This window comes from Mustela nigripes, chromosome 7 (genome assembly GCF_022355385.1).
Source record: "Mustela nigripes isolate SB6536 chromosome 7, MUSNIG.SB6536, whole genome shotgun sequence".
Lineage (NCBI taxonomy): Eukaryota > Metazoa > Chordata > Mammalia > Carnivora > Mustelidae > Mustela > Mustela nigripes.
In genome coordinates this window covers 136,200,914-136,220,955 of record NC_081563.1, presented here as the reverse complement: position 1 = coordinate 136,220,955, position 20,042 = coordinate 136,200,914, and the positions used below count along the sequence as shown (strand labels likewise).

At 54.1% G+C, this 20,042-nt stretch overlaps 1 protein-coding gene across 4 annotated transcripts in view; it reads left to right on the top strand.

Annotated features, from left to right (window-relative positions):
* The window catches only part of APCDD1L (APC down-regulated 1 like), a 50,643-nt gene extending 33,186 nt beyond the window's left edge, over positions 1-17,457 (top strand). The window contains exons 2-5 of one of the 4 annotated variants that reach the window (XM_059407303.1): positions 6,944-7,082; positions 9,967-10,519; positions 10,759-10,875; positions 15,166-17,457. In XM_059407303.1, the coding sequence (XP_059263286.1) occupies positions 6,944-7,082; positions 9,967-10,519; positions 10,759-10,875; positions 15,166-15,933 (1,577 nt within the window). In that variant the 3' untranslated portion in view covers positions 15,934-17,457. Of the gene's footprint in view, positions 1-6,943; positions 7,083-7,106; positions 7,391-9,966; positions 10,520-10,758; positions 10,876-15,165 lie in introns of those variants that run through there. The other 3 variants (XM_059407302.1, XM_059407305.1, XM_059407304.1) reach the window with 3 other exon arrangements.
* Positions 17,458-20,042: the final 2,585 nt, after the last annotated feature.

The window sequence follows — 20,042 nt, the reverse complement described above, 5'->3', positions numbered from 1 at the left end:
ATAACTCATTTCCAAGTCTTTTATGAAGAAAAAGCATTTATCTTAGTTGTTTTCATACTTACTACATGTTAAAACACAGTATTTGGGGCTGAACAAAATATCATTAAAATTAATCTCACCTGTTACCTTTTAGCTGTTTTAACGTGGCTACTAGAAAATGTAAAATCCCATACACGGCTCGCATTTGTGACTTCCATTCTGTTTCTACTGAACAGTGCCAGGAGCTAGATGGAGCCTTCGCTGGGGTGTGCAACCACAGCAGGGTCCTGGTTTAGCTGGGGTGGGCTCCAAGGTTCAACAAAGGCTTTTGAGCAAAGTACCTGGCATCAGGTCCTGGTGCTGGATCCAGCCTGTCCTCAAAGCTCTCAGCAGAATTCAATGCCCACACTTATATCTCCACCTACTTCTCTTTCTTCTCTATTTTCTTTGTTCATCCAAGATCCCCAGCCTGCTGGGAACTCCCTTACTAACCATCGTTCCACCCTTAGCCAGGCTGTTAGTTATCCCAACAACTATAAGCCTTCTCTTTCTCTAATAGCCTGACTAATAAGCCTTTCTCTAATAAGCCTGACTCTAATAGCCACACACATAATGGAAATTACCAGTGATTTTTAAGAGAAGAAACCCAAAGGGTGGGAGAAGTGTCAACAAGGAGCTCACGGGCATCAGTCTTCTGGTACACAAGTCATTCATTCATTCATTCATTCAACTAAAGGTGCAATTATACCTAATGTTTATTGAGCACCTACGATGTACAGATGTTATTCTAAGTGCTTTCATGCCATGACAAAAAATATGAATTGAGCATCCATCAGGCACTATGCTAGGTGCTGAAGAATCAGCAGAAAGCAAGAGAGATAAAGACCTGTCCTCATGAACAGGCAGATTAGTGGGAAGACAATGAGAGAAAGGAAGGAAGAAAAGAGGAAAGGGAAAGAAAGAAAGGGAAAGAGAAGAAAAAAAAAAAAAAAGAAAGAGAGGGAGAGAGGGAAGGAAGGAAAGAAAAAATTGAGGAACCTAGAGGGACACTCCAGCAGCAGCGAGCACACCTAGCACCCAGATCTTGGTTTCTAAACACCATCCTCCAAAAAAAGAAAAAGAACCAGGACTGCTTGAAGAAATGGTTGATTCCAGAGCAATGAGCCTAGAAGGTCTTTCAGTACCAGAAAATAAGGAAGTGCTCACAAAAAATGACAAAGTCATGTAGGAAGTTACTTAAGAGCTAAGTTGAATGATCGCCTAAAGACCAAGTCAGGGACAATTCAGCAACAAAGTGAATAGATGATAGCAAAGGGTCATAACCTATAAAACATATATATCTGGGTTCATACTAATGCAAATAACAATTAAACAAAGAGATGTGTAGGAGAAAAGAAAGTGCTTCCTTACAGCACAATTCCAATCAGTACATTCAGAAAAGATGACGGAATTCGGGAACGCCCATTTGGAAAACACTGCAGGAATAACTGTTGTAGGCAAGAATCATCAATGGTCATCAACAGATGCTAAAATTAGTGGGGGGAACGTATAATGAGAAACAAACCGTTTACATTATCTAAGTCTATCCCCATAAGATAATTGTTAATTACAAAGAGAAATGTAGTAATTTAACAGTGTGGAGAAACGTGGCAGACACCTCCTAAAGCAACTGACCAAAGTGAACATCACCAGTATTGGGATAAAGTGAGACCGTGTGCTTCCTGAGATGTTGTCCTGAGAGTCACACATCACCTCCATAACATTCTTACCAAAACTGCAAAAGCTGAATTGAATCATAAAGAAACATCAGACAAGCCCAAGTTGGGAAACACACTACAAAATACGGGGCCAGAGGTCTTCAAAAGGTGTCAAGGTTGTGAAAGACAAAGACCAAGGAAGTTCTTGGTTAAAGGAGACTAGAGACGTGAAAAATAAATGTGCTGTGTGATCCTGAACTGGATCCTACACCAAAAAAGGAGAAACTAATGGGGGAGTTGGTGAAACCTGCCTAGGGCTTGTAGGTTACTTAGTAACACCTTACCAATGTCAGTGTCCGAGTTTTGATCAAGTACCATGTCTGTGGGTGATAGTGACATTTGGAGAACTGGAGGAAGTTTGCTAGAACTTTCTATTACTTTTGCAACATTTTCATAAGTCTGAAATGATTTCAAATGGAAAAGTCAAAAAATAAAAGTACATAAAAGACAGAAAGCAAAAAAAAATAATTGTCAGCTGCAGTGAGTGCCGCACAGAACAAAAAGGGAGCAGAAAATAGCAGAAGGGAGTGTCCGATGTCAACCTGCTGGGAACTGCCATGTATCCTCAGACCTCCGCACAGAGGGAGAACACAGCACTAAGCAGAAGAACAGTGCTCTGCCCAAGGAACAGCATGAACAACAGCCCTGAGGCAGGAAAGTTTCATCCCTGTCCTTCCCTAGGAACACTCCATAAAGAACTATGATGGGATGTGTCGGATGATGCTGGAAAGACAGGAAAGAAGTCCATGTGTCGACGGAGACAGAACCCAGAGCGATGCACCTCCAAGCCAAGGAATGGCTGGAGCCATCAGAAGCCAGAAGATACCAGAACAATCCTCCCCTACGGCCTCAGGAGAGCATGGCCCTGCCCACACCTTGATTTCAGACCTCCGGTCTGCCGGCTCTGACAGAATGAAGTCGTGTTGTTTAGGTCACCCCACTTGTGGTCTTTTGAAAGAGCTGCTCTAGGACACACAGCCACTGCCCTTCTGCATGGCTGGTGTGCAGTGATGAGTGAACCTCACGCCCGTCCCCCCTCGTTCTGTGTGCCCCTTGCGCTATAGACGAGTCACTTATGCATTTACTCATTAGGGATTATTCACGTAAAGCACTCTTTAATATTTTCAAATCAAGCACAGACCAAGCCCCTTTTAAAATTCAGTCTTGTCCTCAGCAATGTGGACCGTGCAGCCCAAGTTTGCTATGGGAACTGTGGCTGCTTTTTAACACCCTCTGAAATCGGTGCAAAACCAGCCGGCTGAGTGCTCGCCGCCGCCCCCAAATCACCGGGCTCACCTCCTGGGACCCCGGCACAAGCCAATTAGGATAGGAGATATGACTGCTTTTCTGTTGCTTTTTTGTCCCCAAAAGAATGACCTCCAAAGACCTAATGTTTTGCTGCCTAGGCACCCCGTGTCTCTCTCTACCTCCTCCCCTTGTCTCTCGGCCCCATATTTGTCGTGATCTTTGAAAAAAACACTCATCGTGGAGCGGGGTGTGAACCTCTCTAAGCCTTCATTTTCATCTCTAAAATGAGGATCACCACATCCACCGAACAGACGTGCTCGAAAGGCTAGATATGAGAAGGGCACCTATTTGTAATGCCATTTCTAGGAAAAACCCAGAATAGGCCCATCCACGGGGATAGAAAGCAGATTAGTGGTTGCTGGGGTTTGAGAGGAGAGAATGGAGAGTGACCACTGATGCGTACAGAGCCTCCTTTTGGGGTGATAAGAACATTCTGGAGCCAGACAGTGGTAATTGCTGCACGGCCTGGGGAATGGCCTACATGCTACTGAATTTTAACTTGTAGGCTTTACAAGGGTTAAAACAACGAGTTGTACGTTGGGTTTATTTCGCCAAAATTTATTTTTTAATTGGATAAGAAGCGTCTGCCTGGGGTAAGTGACACCAGCCAAGTTATCTCCACTCTCTGAACCTGTTTCCTCATCTGCAGAATGGGGGCATGGACAGAACCTATGCCCTGGGTAGTAGTGAGACCACGCCTGCTGGTCCACAGACATGATGGGCACATGGAAGGCACAGACAGGCCGCTCCCTCTGGGATTGCTACAAGGACTCAGCAGCCGCTGATCTGGAGATGGTCTCCGCTGGGTGTCTGCGCTCAGCCGAGAAAATCAAGCATCCTTCCCCCTTAAGATCCCAGGCAGGCTCCCTACGGTGCGGGCCTGTGTGGGCTGTCTCTGGCATCCTGACTCACGGTAACACGTAAAGGTTGGAGCAGATCATATTTTAAACCCCAGAAGCTCGCTCTGAGCAGTTGGGCGCTCTGGATGTAATTCTGCAGGTAATTTGAACGAGGCTATCTAATTTCAAATGTCCCTGCTCTTACGAGTGCAAAAGCAGCATAATTTTTAATTAGTGGGTAAACAGTAAATAATGGATGGCGGTAAGTGGACACTGCTGTTAATTAAAAATCCATGGTTGATAAAAATCAATTTGGCCCGTGCTTTGAACTCAGTCTAACAGGTCCCTGTGAAAAGTTGTGCAATTGGCCTGCGGTACCATCTGCTTTCAGATGTTCCTTTAGCAGAGACTGTTTGGGGCGGGGGAGGGGGGCCAACGGGGGGGGGGGTTAAGAAAAGGGGAGAGAAAGAAAAAAATTAAAAAGCTACTTCAAAAGCTACAACAGAACAACTTGCCCGGGTTCATTTGTAATTAATTTAATTTTTGCAACCTTTAAATTGAAGCTCTGCAAACGGCCAAGAGGCCAAGGCCGGCTCCGCTCCGGTCCTTCCACAAAGGCCTCCAGTTGTGTTTTGCATTTTGTGTGTCTGTTGTGGATACAGCGAGATTTCGCGTCGTCTCCTGACTTCATTAAATCCCAGTTTCTCACTGAAAAACAAAACAGACTAAAACACCCTCCGCAGGAACATGCCATCTGAGAATTCAAAGCAAAAAAGCAGTATCTAGGGCTTTCTTGGTGCTTCAGGGAGTACAGGGGAGAAGGCCTGTTTTGCTTTCAACAGAAAACATTTCCTCAAGAAACAGAGCTTTGTGGAAACAATGTCAATATAATTTTCAGGGCCCGTTTGCTCTTTTTTCCTGAGATACAATCTCGATCTTCCGACCAGGCAAGTAACGCTGACCCTTTTGGTCCTTTTCTTCCCTGTGCTTCTCCGAATCAACATTCCCCAAATCGAAACATTCGGATAGGTCTCCTTGACACTGATGGTGTTCGCGTGAACCCGCAGAACTGAATCCAGGGACCCCGTGTCTCCCGAGGAGGGGGTTTGCAGGAGCACGAGAAGGTTGGAGAAGCTGACTCGGAGGCGGCCCTGGCTCGGGTTCCCTGACAGGGCCATGCTGGCCATCTGGCCTGATTTCAGTGCCTGCCCACATGCCACAAGGTCCTGCTTCTGGTCCTCAAGAAATGAGATGTGCCCAAGATACTGCGGAACTATCCGCAAGCTTCTTTCTCAAGACTCCCCTCGCCACGTGCTCCCCGTGAGCTCCCCGCAGAGTGGCCCTGTGTCGTCTGGGGCCAGACCAGCCCCGGCTGACTGGCTGGTGGTTTTCGTTTCTCCTATTTGGCTGGTTAAAACCAGGGAGGACAAAGCAGGAATACAGCAAGGACCCTGAGCTGCACCAGCACGTCTGCTTGCTCATTCATTCATTCATTCATTCAGCAAATTCATCCCCCACAAGTCTTGAAAAAAGCCCCTTCCCCCTGGCTGTGATGGAAGACGGCCAACGGTGGAACCATCAGGCCGGTCTGACCATCTGAGCTTTGTCCTTTGTCACATCTGAGCAGCATCTGGGGTCCCCCAGGCTGTCTCTCTGTCCCAGAAAGGAAGCGAACGCTCACGGCCGTCTCCAAGAGTCGTCGCGAAGATCAGGAGGCCGCGAAACCCCGTGGGATGGATACACGGTTTACAGGACCAGTGGCTGCCATGCCTGCTGTGGCAGGTCCCACCTGCACTTTCTCTGTGTCTTTGGGTCTCTGGGGACCCCCTGAGTCTCCACAGGAGCCTCCAGGCCTCCAGGAGGGTAGGGATCTACTCTGTCTCATTTTTCGGAGAAGCTGTCCGGGGCCACCCGCCCCATCAGACAGCTGCCGAGGGACAGTGTGGGGACCTCAGGCCTCCCCAGGCCTTCTCTGGTGGCGCTGGGAAGCTGCGGTGTGCGGTGGAGAAGGGGGCAGAGTGTACCTTTCACGTGCTTCTCCATGCAGCCCACAAGCCTTCCTGGGTGTCCCCCGGGGCCCCTCTGGGCCTGTGTCACCAAGCCGGCCCCCAAGCACTTGGCCCACAGGTTCGGCGGGAGGAAGTGTCTTTGGCAGGCCTGCGGCGGGGGCGGCCAGCAGGTCAAGGCCGCCCCTCAGCACAGCCTGTTGCTGTAATATTTGGACCTCGCTGGCCGCCAGGCTTCCCACACATCCCGCCATCTGGGCTCTGTCAAGCCCAGCCCTCTGAGTGGAGATGACGGTTTCTGGGGAAATCGCTGCTCTTTAGCAGCTGAAGGCCCTGGTGCTCTCGCCTTGGGGCAACACGTAGAAGAGACCGGGCGTACTCCCAAGGCCGTGCCTGGCTTGTCTCCATGAGATGAGCACATGGGGGTCACTCAGGAGGGTGTGAGGCCCCGGCTGCTCACGGCCGTCCTCCCTGAGCCTCCGAGTCCTCCCTGTCCCCCGCCCCAGGCCAGCTGCACGCATCAGCCCTGCTACCCACCACACGCTTCCCGGGCACCTGCCTGGGGCCCGTGCTGCGCAGGCGGGCAACACACGGGCCTGGCACCAAGGAGGGACCGTTCCACGAGCGGCCTCCAGAGGCTGGCGGCAGTTCTGGTCTGTTCCGCAGGGCAGAGGTCAAGGAGAACCTAAGCTCTTTGGGGCGGTGGGGGGCGGGGAGGAGTCCCACTGCCCCAGCACCTTGGGCTGAGTCTAGAGGCCCCTTGTCCCGGAGTGTGGAGTCCTTCAGTCACCACATGCCAGTGCCTGGCAGCTCAGGAGCCTGGGGTCGTGCCCCTCCATGGTGGAGACGCAGGTGACAACTCCAGGCGCTGACCCAGGCACCCAGACTCAGGTGTGGCTGAGGCGGAGCTGGATGCCCAGGGCAGGGCCACGGTGCAGGGGGAGGCAGACCCCGGCTGGCCTCTGACTCCGCTGTGGCCCAGGATGGCTGGGGAGGGCAGGCAGAGTTTCTGGAGCATGTCAGGACCCCTAACTCCTCTCTGTCTGCTTTGCAGCCCGCACCACAGAGACGACTGGGACCGCCAGGGGTGGCCGTCTACACTGGGAACCCCGCTGCCAACAGCCCGCGCCCAGCAGAGCCCCCGTCACTGTGCTGCTGCCCCCACGCCTCGACGGGCCCTGGGTCTCTACCGGGTAAGACCCTGAGGTCACCCTGATCACAGGCCCCTGGGCAGGGAAACTGCACACACTCTGGGCCTCAGTGTCCACACGACCCGATTCAACTGGTCGTCCAAGATGCCTGCTACCTGCCAAACGTGTGGCCCTGCTGATCCCCCTCCACAGCACGAGCCCGGTGGGCGGAATGTGTCCCAGTCGCACGCGGCCATGGATGAAATCCATGTGTGCGACATACTGAGCACCCAGGCTACAGGACTTACTGAGTGCCTACTAGGGACGGGGGAGCCACTGTGGGAACAGGCAGCAGACATGCGGACCCAAAAGTAAGTGTGGTGAGCCTGAGATGGTGCTAAGCTCTGCCACGAAGGACATGGAGCCACGGATGTGAGAGCCAGCAACCCGGGGGGGCTTCTCGGAGGTGGCAATGTTCCACTGAGAGCTGAAAGAAGAATCAGCTATCCAGAGGCCCAGGGGAGGAGCCAGGCAGAGGGAGAAGCTGGCGCAAAGGTCCTGAGGCAGGACGAGGCAGAGGAGAGGGTGGAGAGGGTCCAGGCATCCCGCTTGTCTGTCGAATTTTCTTCCTAACTGGACAGGCTTGCCTGACATTTCAGAGGCCCTGTTAGCTGTTCCGGCCAATGGGATTTGTGCTCTAACCCTCAACCATGGGGCACAGAAGCTACAACAGCTGTCTAAGTCCTCCCTCCTAGGAGATGGCAAAGGGTGGCCGTGGCCTCCTCCACACCTAGTACACCCTTTCCTCCCCCGCCACCCCCTGCGGGCCCGTCCTCTTCTGCAGTCAGGGACTGGCCTCTCCATGTCCTCCATGTACCTCCTGGGGCCAGGCAGAAACTCAACTGCCAAACATCTGTTAGCACTCTGTTGGTGAGGGAGGGGACATGAGCGCTACTAAGCCACTTTGGATGCATTCCCAGGCTCTGTCCCCATCCTGACTCCCCAGTCCAGGTGAGATCCAGGCGCCACTGGTGTGGGTCACCCCAAGACAGAACTGGGCTGTGGGGAAGGTCAGAACTGGGTCCAGGCTCCTTTTGCCCTGAGATAACAGTGTTCCAGGACAGTTCTTCTAGAAACTTCTAGAACTGTCTTCCTAGAAAGTTCCTCCTCATGTTCACCAGACAGGCTTTGCTGCTTCCTGGAGGCAATGCAGGGAATGATCTAGAGTCCGGGGCCCACTGAGGTTGTTCACTGTGACCTGCTGCGTCCCGTTAGGCAAATCTCTTGCCCCCAGCCCTGTCCGAGACGCAGGTGAGGACAGGACTACGGCACCCCGCTCATGTGTGTGAGTCACCTCTCTCCGTGTTCAACAACCTCCTGTCCTGGCAATTCTTTACCATTTTTCTTTACACCGTCTTGCTTTCGTTTACCGAAATATATTCATTTATTTTTCCAGCTTTACTGAGGCATAATTGGTAAACAGTAAACTGTACGCCTTTACAGCGTACTGCAATTATTCTTAAAGGAAGCGTAGTATCATCCCGGAGAGGGAGGGCAGAACCACCTGCCATAAATAGGAGGCAAATGTAAAAAAGAAAGTCAATGAAAACAAAACAACATAATTAGATTCTCACTAGATTCGTTGCCTGCCTTGGGCCCCGAGTCCGCTTTCTCGGGGAGAGAAGGGAGGTGGGAGTTACAGACACGTTAGCTCCAACAGAGACTTTCTCCTTAACATAATCAGAAAGATTGGAAGAAAAGAAAAAGGAACTGTTTTCGTGCTGGGTAAGAACATGTTTCTTTCGCTCCATCCGTCTTGCTATGAAAACTACTATGAGAGTTCTCAGCAGCGTGTGAAGGGGGCCCTGCCCGCTGTTTCCCCCTAGAACTCACCCAGCCGCCCCCCTGTCTGCGCCCTCAATGCAGTCTCAGAGGCTCTCCTGCCCCCAAACCCGGCTGTGGCCGTGGATCTAGGAGTCATTCAGCTTCCCTTTGTGCCCAACCCCACGTGCTTGCTTTACCACCAGCAGAAGTGATCCTGGGGGCCAGGTCTGGCCCACCACCTGTTTTGTAAATAAAGTTTTATTGGCACACAGCTATGCTCAACCTCACCCCACTTACTTATTGTCCCTGGCTGCTTTAGCGCTAGAGACCGGCTCACGCACCCAAACAGAAATACTTATTACCTGACCCTTTACAGAAAAAGCTTGGTGATCCCTGGTTTAGATCGACAAACCTGTCACAGGCACGAATGGAACTTGGTCAGGGAAGTCAACCGAAGGGGAGACCGGAAGTGACTGCGCATTAGCCACGATTCCCTCCATGAGGCCCTGGGGAGGGTCTGCTCTGAGCCAGGGGTCAAGGATCTACTCGGCCAAGAACAAGGAGGCCACTGCCTGCTGGGGCTCATGGCATGGGGCCCCCCAAATGATGCAAAAGAGCCCGTTTCCTAAGCACCTCCTGGGCACCACCACCATTCTTCATGTTTCCTGGAGACCCTGACTACGGGTCTGACGCCTCCGTGTCACAGAGGAAGGAGCTGTGCATTATCCCCAGCCGCTGAGGGACAGGAATGGGATTTGAACCTGGGTCCTCTGGCTGCAGAGTCTGCGTACTTCTTGAGCCACAAGAGGCCCAAGTATCCACAGGTATGAAGACCCATGCCCTGAGGGAGGCTGACAGCTAAAGGAGGCAGTTAGGATTGGAGGAAGCAGAAGGAGGCTTTTGTGGAGGCCACAAGGCAAGTGAAAGGCCCTCGGCCCCAAAGGGAGTGGCTGAGACCAATTAGGGAAACCGAGGCTTGTCAGGGCCCAGCTCTGGACTGAGGTCTGAAATAGAGGCTGTGGGAGCAGAGTCCAACCTGGAGGGAGAGGGGCTCACCGTGTAGGCTCTCCCTGCTCTGCCCAACCCCTGTCTCTCTCTCTCTCTCTCTCTCTCTCTCTGACAGCTGTGAGGTGCGCCCGGGACCTGAGTTCCTCACCCGCTCCTACACCTTCTACCCTAACCGCCTCTTCCGAGCCTACCAGTTCTACTACAGAGACCCTTTCTGCCGGGAGCCTGCCCACTCCCTGCTCATCAAGGGCAAAGTCCGCCTGCGTCGGGCCTCCTGGGTCACGAGAGGGGCCACTGAGGCCGACTACCACCTGCACAAGGTGGGCATCGTCTTTCACAGCCGCCATGGCCTGCTCGATGTCACCGGGAGTCTCAACCAGACCCGGGTGGGCCAGGACTGTGCCCAGCGGCTGCCCCCAGCCCGGGCCTGGCTGCCCGGGGCCCTGTACGAGCTGCTGAGCGCCCGGGCCAAGCAGGACTGCACAGAAGCCCTGGGCTTCACCATGCACGAGCTCAGCCTGGTCCGCATGCTGCGGCACCTGCAGCCGCAGCCTCGGGCTGGGCCCCGGCTGGTGGAGGAGCTCTACCTGGGGGACATCCACACCGACCGAGGGGAGAGGTGGCACTACCGGCCGACAGGCTACCAGCGCCCGCTGCAGAGTGCCCTGGTGAGTCTGGGGCCCTGGGAGGGCGAGCTCTGGGCCCCAACCCAGTGGGCCCTCTACGGTCTGGTCCCTGCCTCAGACCCTCTCCGTACCCCCTTGCTGGCCTGCTGGCCTCAGGGCATTTGCACATGCTGTTCCCTTTGCTTGAGACAGGTCTGTACAGGGCTGGCTTTTTCCAAAGGAACCACTGCTCAGCTTGTCTGTGCCTGGTCCTCCTGACATCCTTCTTGTGGTCCCCACAGGGTCCTCTTCTGCTCGTGCTGGGCACTTGGGCAAGTGTGTCTCAGTTCTCAGATCAGCTGTTCCCACCGATCCCCACTCTGCACATTTTCCAGCACTCAGCTTCCCGGGGCTGCATGGTTTGTTTACTTGTTAATTGCCACTTTCTCTAGCAGTAGACTCTGCATGGGTGGGGCCCTGTCCTCTCCTGGGTCCCTGCACACGGCCCAGGGTCTGGCACACAGTGGGGGCCAATAAAGCTTAGTGAATGAATGCAGGAGAGGTCAGTCCCTTCTCCAGGGCTCTGCTGGACGGCCACAGAACCCAGAGAAGGTGACCCCAAGAGCCCCACGTGCACCTCTTTGGTGTCTGGAGCCAGAGATGCTGAGTGTACCCATTCACACTAATGCCAGGTAAAGCAGCACTCCTCAGCCCCTGTTCTCAAGATGCCATTACCTGGGCATCTTCTGAGAATGCAGGGTCAGGTCCTGGGCGGGGGGGGGGTCTGGGGTGGGGCCTGGGACTCTGCATTTCCAACAGGCTCCCAGATGGCCCACGGACTGCCCTCTGGGCAGAAGGCTGCCCTGTGAAGGGAGATGTACTTCCCCCAACCCAGCTCCAGTGTGAATTTCACTTGAGGTCCTTAACCTAGATTTTAAATTAAGTGATCACAGCACACTGCCCCCATTTGGGGGAGACCTGGTAGCCCTTCTCTGCCTGATGAGCACACAGGCAGAAAGAATCCGCTCTTCTTGTGTGTGAGATGTACTCTGGGCACGTGGCATAGAGCCTGGCCCTCAAGGCATGGAGGCTCAGGACTTCTCCAGTGCAGCTGGTTGACGACTTGGGACCACCACACCACCCCCACCCCCAGGAAAATGTTTGCAGAAGCATCAAATAGCGAATTTAGACAGAAACCAATTCTATTAAAATAGCTACCCAAGTCTTACAGCATTAATTTGTGACACAGGAACCTTTATTCTCCCTAATTGAGTATAAACATGTTCCCAGTATCTGCAACATTGTTACTAGGAGACAGGAAACAAAGCCAGAGGTTCCAGAAATTGCAGGGCTCCCTTGTCTACACCCACAATTACAAGTTAACTTTTATCAGTTGGGGTTTCTTGAAACTGAAGTCAAGGTAGGATGCCATGAGGAGAATGTCTCTACTACGTAACCCAGGAATATTTTTCAAAAGTGAGAATGAAGAGACTGGAGGCATGAGTTCAGGAGCCCCTATCAAGTGAGCCCTTGGGCAACCCTCAGGTCATTCAGCAAGTATTGAGTGCCTACTGTGTACTCAGTACTCAAGGAACTAAACCAGATGGGCAATTTCTCACCTCTGGGAGCAGCTACTTGTCAAAGGACCCCAAAGAAGCGTCCTAGGAATGAGCCCCACTGCCCTCTCCTCTCCCACCCCCTCCTCTGGGGAGCAGAGAAGAAGCACAGAAGTCCTCATAATCAGAAAATCAGCCTGAGTTCTTTCCATGACCTCAAAATTATGCTCTCTTTGGCAACCAGCATTCTAAGCTGGTCTGACGTTAATCCTACTTAGGAGAAGGTGCCGGCAGCGGGGTGATGACAGGCACCCCCCCCCCATTAGGAGGGCAAACTGCTCAGAACATGGACAGGATGGCCCCCTGGGGCACAGCAGATGACAGTTGTCCTGTCTCCCCAGGCAGGGCTGTGGGGCTGGAGACCTCTGCGCTCCTGCTGCCTCACCAGCCAGCACGGCTGACACAGCCCAGCCCGTGATCGCGCCGCAGAGCCGGAATGTGAGCAGAGACGAGCCGTGCCAGATGTGCGCACCTTAAATCAAATACCTGCTCAGCAACTGCCCCCGCCCCACCCGGGGGAAAAAAAAAAGGAGAGAGAGAGAGACACAGTTTCAAAGAAGAAAATGCTGCATATAAACCCCCAAGTAACGAATCCGTCGTTACCTTATGCTCTCCAGGGTCTGAGCCTTGTCCATGACCCAAACCAGATGGTACACATGAACATTTTTAGAAGTTAATTTAAAACCAATTTGATCCCCAAATTCATTGCCTGGATGTAGAATCCTAATCAATCAGCCAACACTCAACCAAAATCATCTAAGCCTGGTGTCACCTCTGGGGGTTAATTAGAAACTGTTATGTGCTGTTCGAGAAATAACTTTATGTAACAGGTTTGAACCAGTAAGAGTTTGGCTCCCTCGCAAGTGTGAATTCTGCTGGCTGGGGCCTTGCTTATTAACACATGCATCTCCGGACCCCTGCAGAATGACGCCAGAAGGGGCTGTTTTTCATCCCCTTTGAAACTGGAGGAGATGCCTGTTCTCGCATCTCTCAACTGAATGGCTCACTAGCTCTCAGTTTGTTTCTGTTATGCAGAAAGCCACTTGCCCTGCCCCAACGACCAACTAGGATTTCAAATGTCCTGCCTGCAGGAGAGGGCGAGGCGGGGAAGACAGCCCTGGTATTATTTTGATGTAAGGCTTTCTGCTCTGTCAATACACAGCAGCGTGACAACAGTCAGAATGTGGGTTAAAATGCCTAAATTAGACTCCGATCAGCCGGACTTCCAATTACCAGCACTCCAGCTTACCACCCAGCCGGCTCATTTCTTCCCATCACACTTTTGGACCCATTTACTAGCATTTCCAAGTGCCTTCGAGGCCTCTGTCCTCGAGTCAAAATCCCCCAAACCAAAAATAATATAATCTTCCATATTATGGAGATCAAGGCAAGTTTAGGTTTATCACAGACACAAATAAGAGCTGAATATGTGACAAACTGAAAAAGAACACAAATAGTTTCTTAGTCCTCCGATAGTTCCTTTCTAGACAATAAGTCCTGAACGCCACTTGTCTGGCATAAAACTCACCCAACAGCAACCTGCAGAAATCTTCTTTTTTTTGCAAGGAAAAGAAAAAACGGAGCTGTTTCCCAGCTGGGCTCTCCAAATGCCCCTCTTCGTCCTTGTCCGTCCTGCCTGCGCCCCTGGCCTGAGGTTTCCTTCTCGAATGGCAAAAGCAGGGGACGCCTGCTAGTACCCGCATCAACCTTGCTTAGACAAGCCATTGTTCCCAGGGTGTTTACCTTTCAGAGTGATGCTCTGGACTGAACTCTGGGCAAGAGCTCCCTTTCAAAACACAAAACAAAACAAAACAAAAACAAACAAAACAAAAAAACCCCACCAAGGTGTCTCTTTGACCCTCCCTTGAGCTTCTTCCCTCCAAAATGCAGAGTGACCATGCCCACTCACTTCGGTTTGGCATCTGTTCCCCGTTGACGTGCTTCACGGTGAGCCCAGCTCCATGACTCCGGAACGCACGGACAACTGTAAATGAGGCCACAGAGAAGGCAAAGCAATGCACAGCCTGGGACAACGGGGACCAAGGTCCAGCTGGCCACTGGAGGGCGGCTGGTTTCCCCCATTATAAATAACACTACAGTGAACACCTCTGCGCGCCATCTCTTTCCCACGACCTCCTCAGGGCAGACTCTAGCGGGGGCAGGCACACCTGCAGGGGTATTTAAATGGGACTTTGTCCCTGTTACCATGTGCACTCTCCAAGGCAGTGAGGGAACGATGCTCGCCTTCCCCGGGAGAGGTTCTTGGAGCTAGAAGAGCCTCTCCACCCAAGGTGGGGAAGGCACCTCTGTGAGAGCACGGAAGCTCTCAGTATGGAGGGGATGCGGAAGGGGCACAAGGAGGCACGTTCTAGCCTGTGTCCACCACTTCGGGCTGGAGACGCGGCAGGCTGCCAGGTCCACTGAAGCCCGGCATCTTCGGCCCGGACACATAACACCTGCCTGAGGAGGGCTGAGCCCAACACCTGGCGCTTGGGCTCAGGGGAAGGGGGAGTCACAGTGAGCCAGGAGAAGGGAGATAAACTTGAACAGTCGAATCCCAGGACCAAGCCGGATAGGTGTGGAAAAGGTCCCTTCCAAACCCCAAGGCCTTTCTCCTTCATCCGTCCACCCATTCATCCCATCAGCATGGGGCTACTATGAGCTAGGCCCTGTGCCAGGCCCAGGGGCTGGAAGAAGTAGCCACAGGGACCCCCCGGAAGAAGTAGCCACAGGGACCCCCCGGCTTGGGGAGCCTACCATCCAGCGAGGCAGAGGGGCGGACAGGAAGGAGGCAGGAAGGGACAGGTCCGTGACCTGCAGAGCTCTCGCTAAGACCTCACTGAGCCGAGACCCAGACCAGAAGCAGCCCACCAGGCCCCATGTGGGGGGATTTCCAGGGAGAGGGCCAGCAGGTGCACAGGCCCAGAAGAGGGAAGACTTCCCTGAGATCCAACAAGAGCGAAGTGGCCACTGCGGTGGGAGGCGGGGAGTGACCCACAGGCGGGACCCCACGATACCCCCACCCCCGGCCGCACCCCGACTGCTCCCGCAGCTCGGACGATCGCTGTCCTGTTTCTGTTTGTCTCCTGCCAGCACCACGCCCGCCCCTGCCCCGCGTGCAGCCTCATCGCGCGCTCTGACGAGCACCACCCGCCCGTGCTGCCCCCCCAGGCGGCCCTGCCCCTGCGCCTGGGGGGCCGGTGGGTCAGCCCCGGGTGCGAGGTGCGCCCCGCCGTGCTCTTCCTCACCAGGCTCTTCACGTTCCACGGGCACAACCGCTCCTGGGAAGGGTATTACCGCCACTTCTCAGACCCCGCCTGCCGCCAGCCCACCTTCACGGTCTACGCTGCAGGCCACTACACCAGGGGCAGGCCCTCCAGCAAGGTCCTCGGCGGCACCGAACTGGTGTTTCAGGTCACCCGGGCCCGAGTGACTCCCATGGACCAGGTCACCACGGCCATGCTCAACTTCTCTGAACCAAGCAGCTGCGGGGGCCCGGGGGCCTGGTCCCTGGGGACCGAGCGGGACGTCACAGCCACCAACGGGTGTCTTCCGCTGGGCATCAGGCTCCCCCACGTGGAGTACGAGCTTTTCAAGATGGAGCTAGACCCCCTCGGGCAAAGCCTGCTCTTCATCGGACAAAGGCCCACGGACGGGTCAAGTCCCGACACCCCAGAGAAGCGCCCCACGTCCTACCAAGCGCCCCTGGTGCTCTGCGACGGGGTGGCCGAGGCGGTGTCCGGACCCCTGCAGCACAGACCTCTGCCGAAGCCGTTCCGTGGTGGGGGGCCATGTCCTCCAGCGGCCCCTCTCCCAGTCCTGCCCCTGGCTCTAGGGCTGGCCTTCCTCAAGGGGCTCTGAAATCGGTCTCTGAGCTCTAGACCGCTGCTTGGGACACTAGGTGCTCCGTGGCCTCCCTCCAGGCACAGACTCCTCTTGCGTCGGCGAGAAGGGCCCGCTCTACCCTCCGCTCGACTGCGGATCCTCCCCGCCTACTGCTGTCCACCAGCCTTGGGCCCCACAGTGCTCAGCCCCCGAGTCCCACGGCACCTGCAAGGTCTGCCCTCGAGAACTGGCCGTGCACCTGGGCGTGGGCGTGGCCATGGCCAGGGCTCTACGGCTCTAAATGCGAGCTCCTGGTTTTCCGGGGCGGTTGGAGGACAGCAGGCCCTTCTCCCACCCCGTCCTTGGCGTTTTGGGGACGGGAGTGAGGCCCTGCACGGGGAGGCCACTGCCACTCTGCTGAGCCTGTGGATTCTTATTTTAAAGTTTATTAATTTGAATTTAGCAATACAAACTCAAACCAGGGCTATGAATTAAAGATGCTGCTTCGGGCTTTCGGTGCTTGGCGGCTTTCTGGAAGAGCGCCTGTCTCTTTGGGGCGACTCGGCTTTCCTGGGTTTGACTGTGCGTCGGCGAGTCAAGCCCGGAGCTGTCGACACCGCATGCAGCTGAATCCGGCCCTCCCGGGCCAGGATGCGAAGGAAGCCGCCCGTTGGGGCCCACAAGGGCGCCCGCCTCGCCCACACCCGGCTGGCTGCTGGGGGCAGGTCTGTGGAGGTGCGCAGCACCTGCCGCCTTCAGAAAGTAATTAATACTAACGACAGCGGTGACACTAAGGTGCTCCGTAATCAGCCTTGTACAGGCGTCCTCTGTTTTCAGGATTCTCTGCATTCAACTGACGAGGAGGCAGAGACCTCTGAACGGGTCTTTGGAACCACCCTAAGGAGAGGTTGGGGTCACCAGGCTGCATGGCAACCTCTGGAGGGGGACACAGCCTGCTCGCCCCTGTGCTGAGGTGCCGATGTCCTCCTCTGCTAGGAGGGGGCTGTCATCCAGGTGGGGGACAGTCTGTGCCTCTGCAGGGACCCTGCCCGTGTTCCTGAGGCCTCATCTGCACGCTGCGAAATTGACTGGGATCCTCATGGGCTTGAGGGTTTGGGGGACTCTGTGCCTAGGACTCGCCCCTCCTTTCTCCCCCGATCCCTATCTCTGGCTCTTATCACTGATCTTGAACAACTGTCTGTGAGGTTAACGGGGCTTTCAGAGGGAAGCCCTGGTCCTCCGTTAGACTGTGTGGGGTTCCATCAGCCCACTGAAATGGCTCCAACTTATCTACCCGTTGTTCTTGAAAAGAAGGAAGACCCACCAAGTTAATATTCTCTGTAGGTCTCAGAGAGCTACGTGTGTTTCCGGAGTATTTACCGAAGTACAAGAAATAATTAGATTATTTACGGTCTCCGACTGCGCGGGCGGGGGTGCAGTTCCCGGTGGGGCTGAGGCTGGGGGTGGTGGTGTGGCCGTGGCTCGGCAAGTCTCGTGTCTGAGGCTCCAGGCGACCGTGACGCCATTTGTCATCAAATTTGAATCTTTTAATAAAATTAAACAGCCTGAAAAATGTTCTTGCCGGTTATTAAAGTCAACCAAGGGGATTACGGTTCTAAAGAAAGGAAGTGAAGTGTCTTCAAGGGAATGTGTGAAAGAGAATAAAACCAGTGGAGGTAAACCCCGGCTCTCTGTTACGCCCCTTCGGTTCAGGGGACTGCCCTGCCCTGTTGCAAATTCTCTGGAAACTTCCAATGCACTGGAAAGAAAATCCCTGCTCCTGGGTCAGTGCTGTCTGCAAGGTCCAGCAGTGCCTCCCCCACACACAGGCCACACCGGCCTCCCTTCTGGCTCTGGATTACAACAAACTATTTCCCTACCTCGGGGCCTTTGCATGTCACTGCTGCTTCTCATCCCCCAGATGCTCAGAAGCTTGACCTTTTCAAGTCTCAGACCAGATGCCACCTGCTTAGGGATGTCAGCCATCAGTACCCCCAAATGGCAGCCTCCCTTCCCCTTCTGTCCTTCTGTCTGTCCACCCATCCCATCATGAGGACCCTTCTTTCTAACGCTTACTGCTCACTGTCGGAGATGACCTCATCGGTTCTTGCTTATTCTCCGCCTCCTCTACCACACCCGTAGGCTCGGTGCAACAGGGAAGGACCAAGTCAGTCTCTGCCATCTTCTCCAGCAGAGCTTGCACATGCTCAGAACCACAATCGAGGAAACAAATGTTTACGGTCCCAGTTAATCCTCACACCAAGACCCACGACGAGGACACAGGCACATGGCTGGCATAACCCCTCCAGGCGCAGCAGGGCAGGTGGGTGGGCACCCCACAAGGTGAGGGGTGTATCTGCTCTTGGGGGTGCTGAAGGCTGACAGAGGAGAATGGGCTTTGCCCAAGGTCGCCAGCAGCCGGGCCCCAGACCCCGAGGGCTGCACATCTGTCCTGGGGTGTCCTTCCAGGGTTCTAGTTCTCTTCATAGGGGTAGGACTCCTTGACTGCATTTGGGGAAAGGAAGTCAGAGCTGCTTCATGGGACAAAGCATGAGTCATTTCAAATTCAAGTCTTCCTGACAGGACCGAAATGCCCTCCCTCCCCGGGCCTCTTGGTTCTGGAGCAGTGGACGCCGACAGAAAGAATCACGGCTAGAGAAAGGACAACAATCTCTTTCCCCTTGGGCTGAAACCAGAAGGCGTCATCTGAGGACCCAGGGGGCCAAGGGGTTTGGGGGAGAAGCCCGCAGACACCAGCCTTCTGGCCCCTTTCTTGGCTCCTTGGAGAACCCTCCACATAAAACCCAAGATAGCTTTAATCAACAGAGGGGAAAGTAAAACCCATACTTCTAGTTCAAAACAAAACAAAAACAAAATTAATGTTCTCCATTCCGTGTTCAGTCACGTTTAAAAGGGAAGGGAAAAAAAAACCCGTGCAGTTTATAATTTCATAGTGCAAGCTCCCAGGAGAGTAAATGAGGCTTGCTTTTTTTTTTTTTTAATAAAAAGTTTAAATTGTATACAGCTCTCGGAGGCCCATTAACTAACAGATGCTGGTTATCAAAAGAAGCTATTTCTTTGCTTCTTCTAAGCGAATGTGTTTAATCTCCCCATGGTGCTCCAGGCCTGAGAAAGAGCAGCTTGCAGTGACGCGGGCTCTGCCGCACTCAGGCCGGTCTCATGGGGCCTTGGTGACTCAGGCGTTAGGGAGGCTGGAGAGGACCGGGGCGGTGGGGGGAGCGGCAGCTCCTGATGCAGAGGAGTGGGGAGGTGCATCAGGGCCATCAGTGGGGCCCCAGGAGGGCTTGGGGGGCTGTTTCCGCTCCGTGGGGTTGAGCTTGGCCTGAGCGCCTGGAAGCTGATCCCCCTCACACAAACCCCACTAGCCGGGTGTGAGGACCGAGGGCTAACCTGCCCCCCCCCCCGTCAGGGCCTTCTCTTAAACCCCCCGCTGCCTGGAAAGCTTCAGCACCTTAGTCTCACCAGTCACCATGGAGGACCCTGAGCTTCACTTCCTCATCATCGGCCTCTCGCCTCTAGGTGTCCCTTGACGGCTCGCCCTTGTCCATCTTGTCGCCCACCATGCCCCCAGCACGTGGACAGCGCCTGACACACAGCGGGAGCTCAGTAAACACGGGCTGGGGGAGTAAACCCTCTGAAGGCTGACTGGAGGCTATGAACTCAAGCAGCCAGAGGACAGCCACATACTCTGTCTAAATCTGGCTTGGAATTTTTGACACTGATTATCATCATCATTATTATTATAAGATTGGCAGAGCAGAGCCCAGAGCTATGAACTTGAGCAAATCTGTTTTCTCCTACCCAGGCTCTTCCTAGGAAGGGTACTGGGGCCAGCTGCTGTCCCAGAATAGGGGGCCACACAGCCTGACATCGGCAGGATCCTGACAGCCCCCCTCAGGTTTCACATGTATAAAGGTCATGGAGACAGGGAGACCCTCAGCCTTGTGCAGGCACCTAAGACTTTACGTCCTTAGCTACGGAGCACCCGGCTGCAGTTTCCTCACCAGGAAAATGAACTCGAACACCTGGAAGGTCCACGCCTGGCAGGAGATTCACGAAGCAGCAATGTCCTTTTATAAGAGGAATGGCTTGAAACAAAACTCTCTGGGAGGATGGGTATTCTC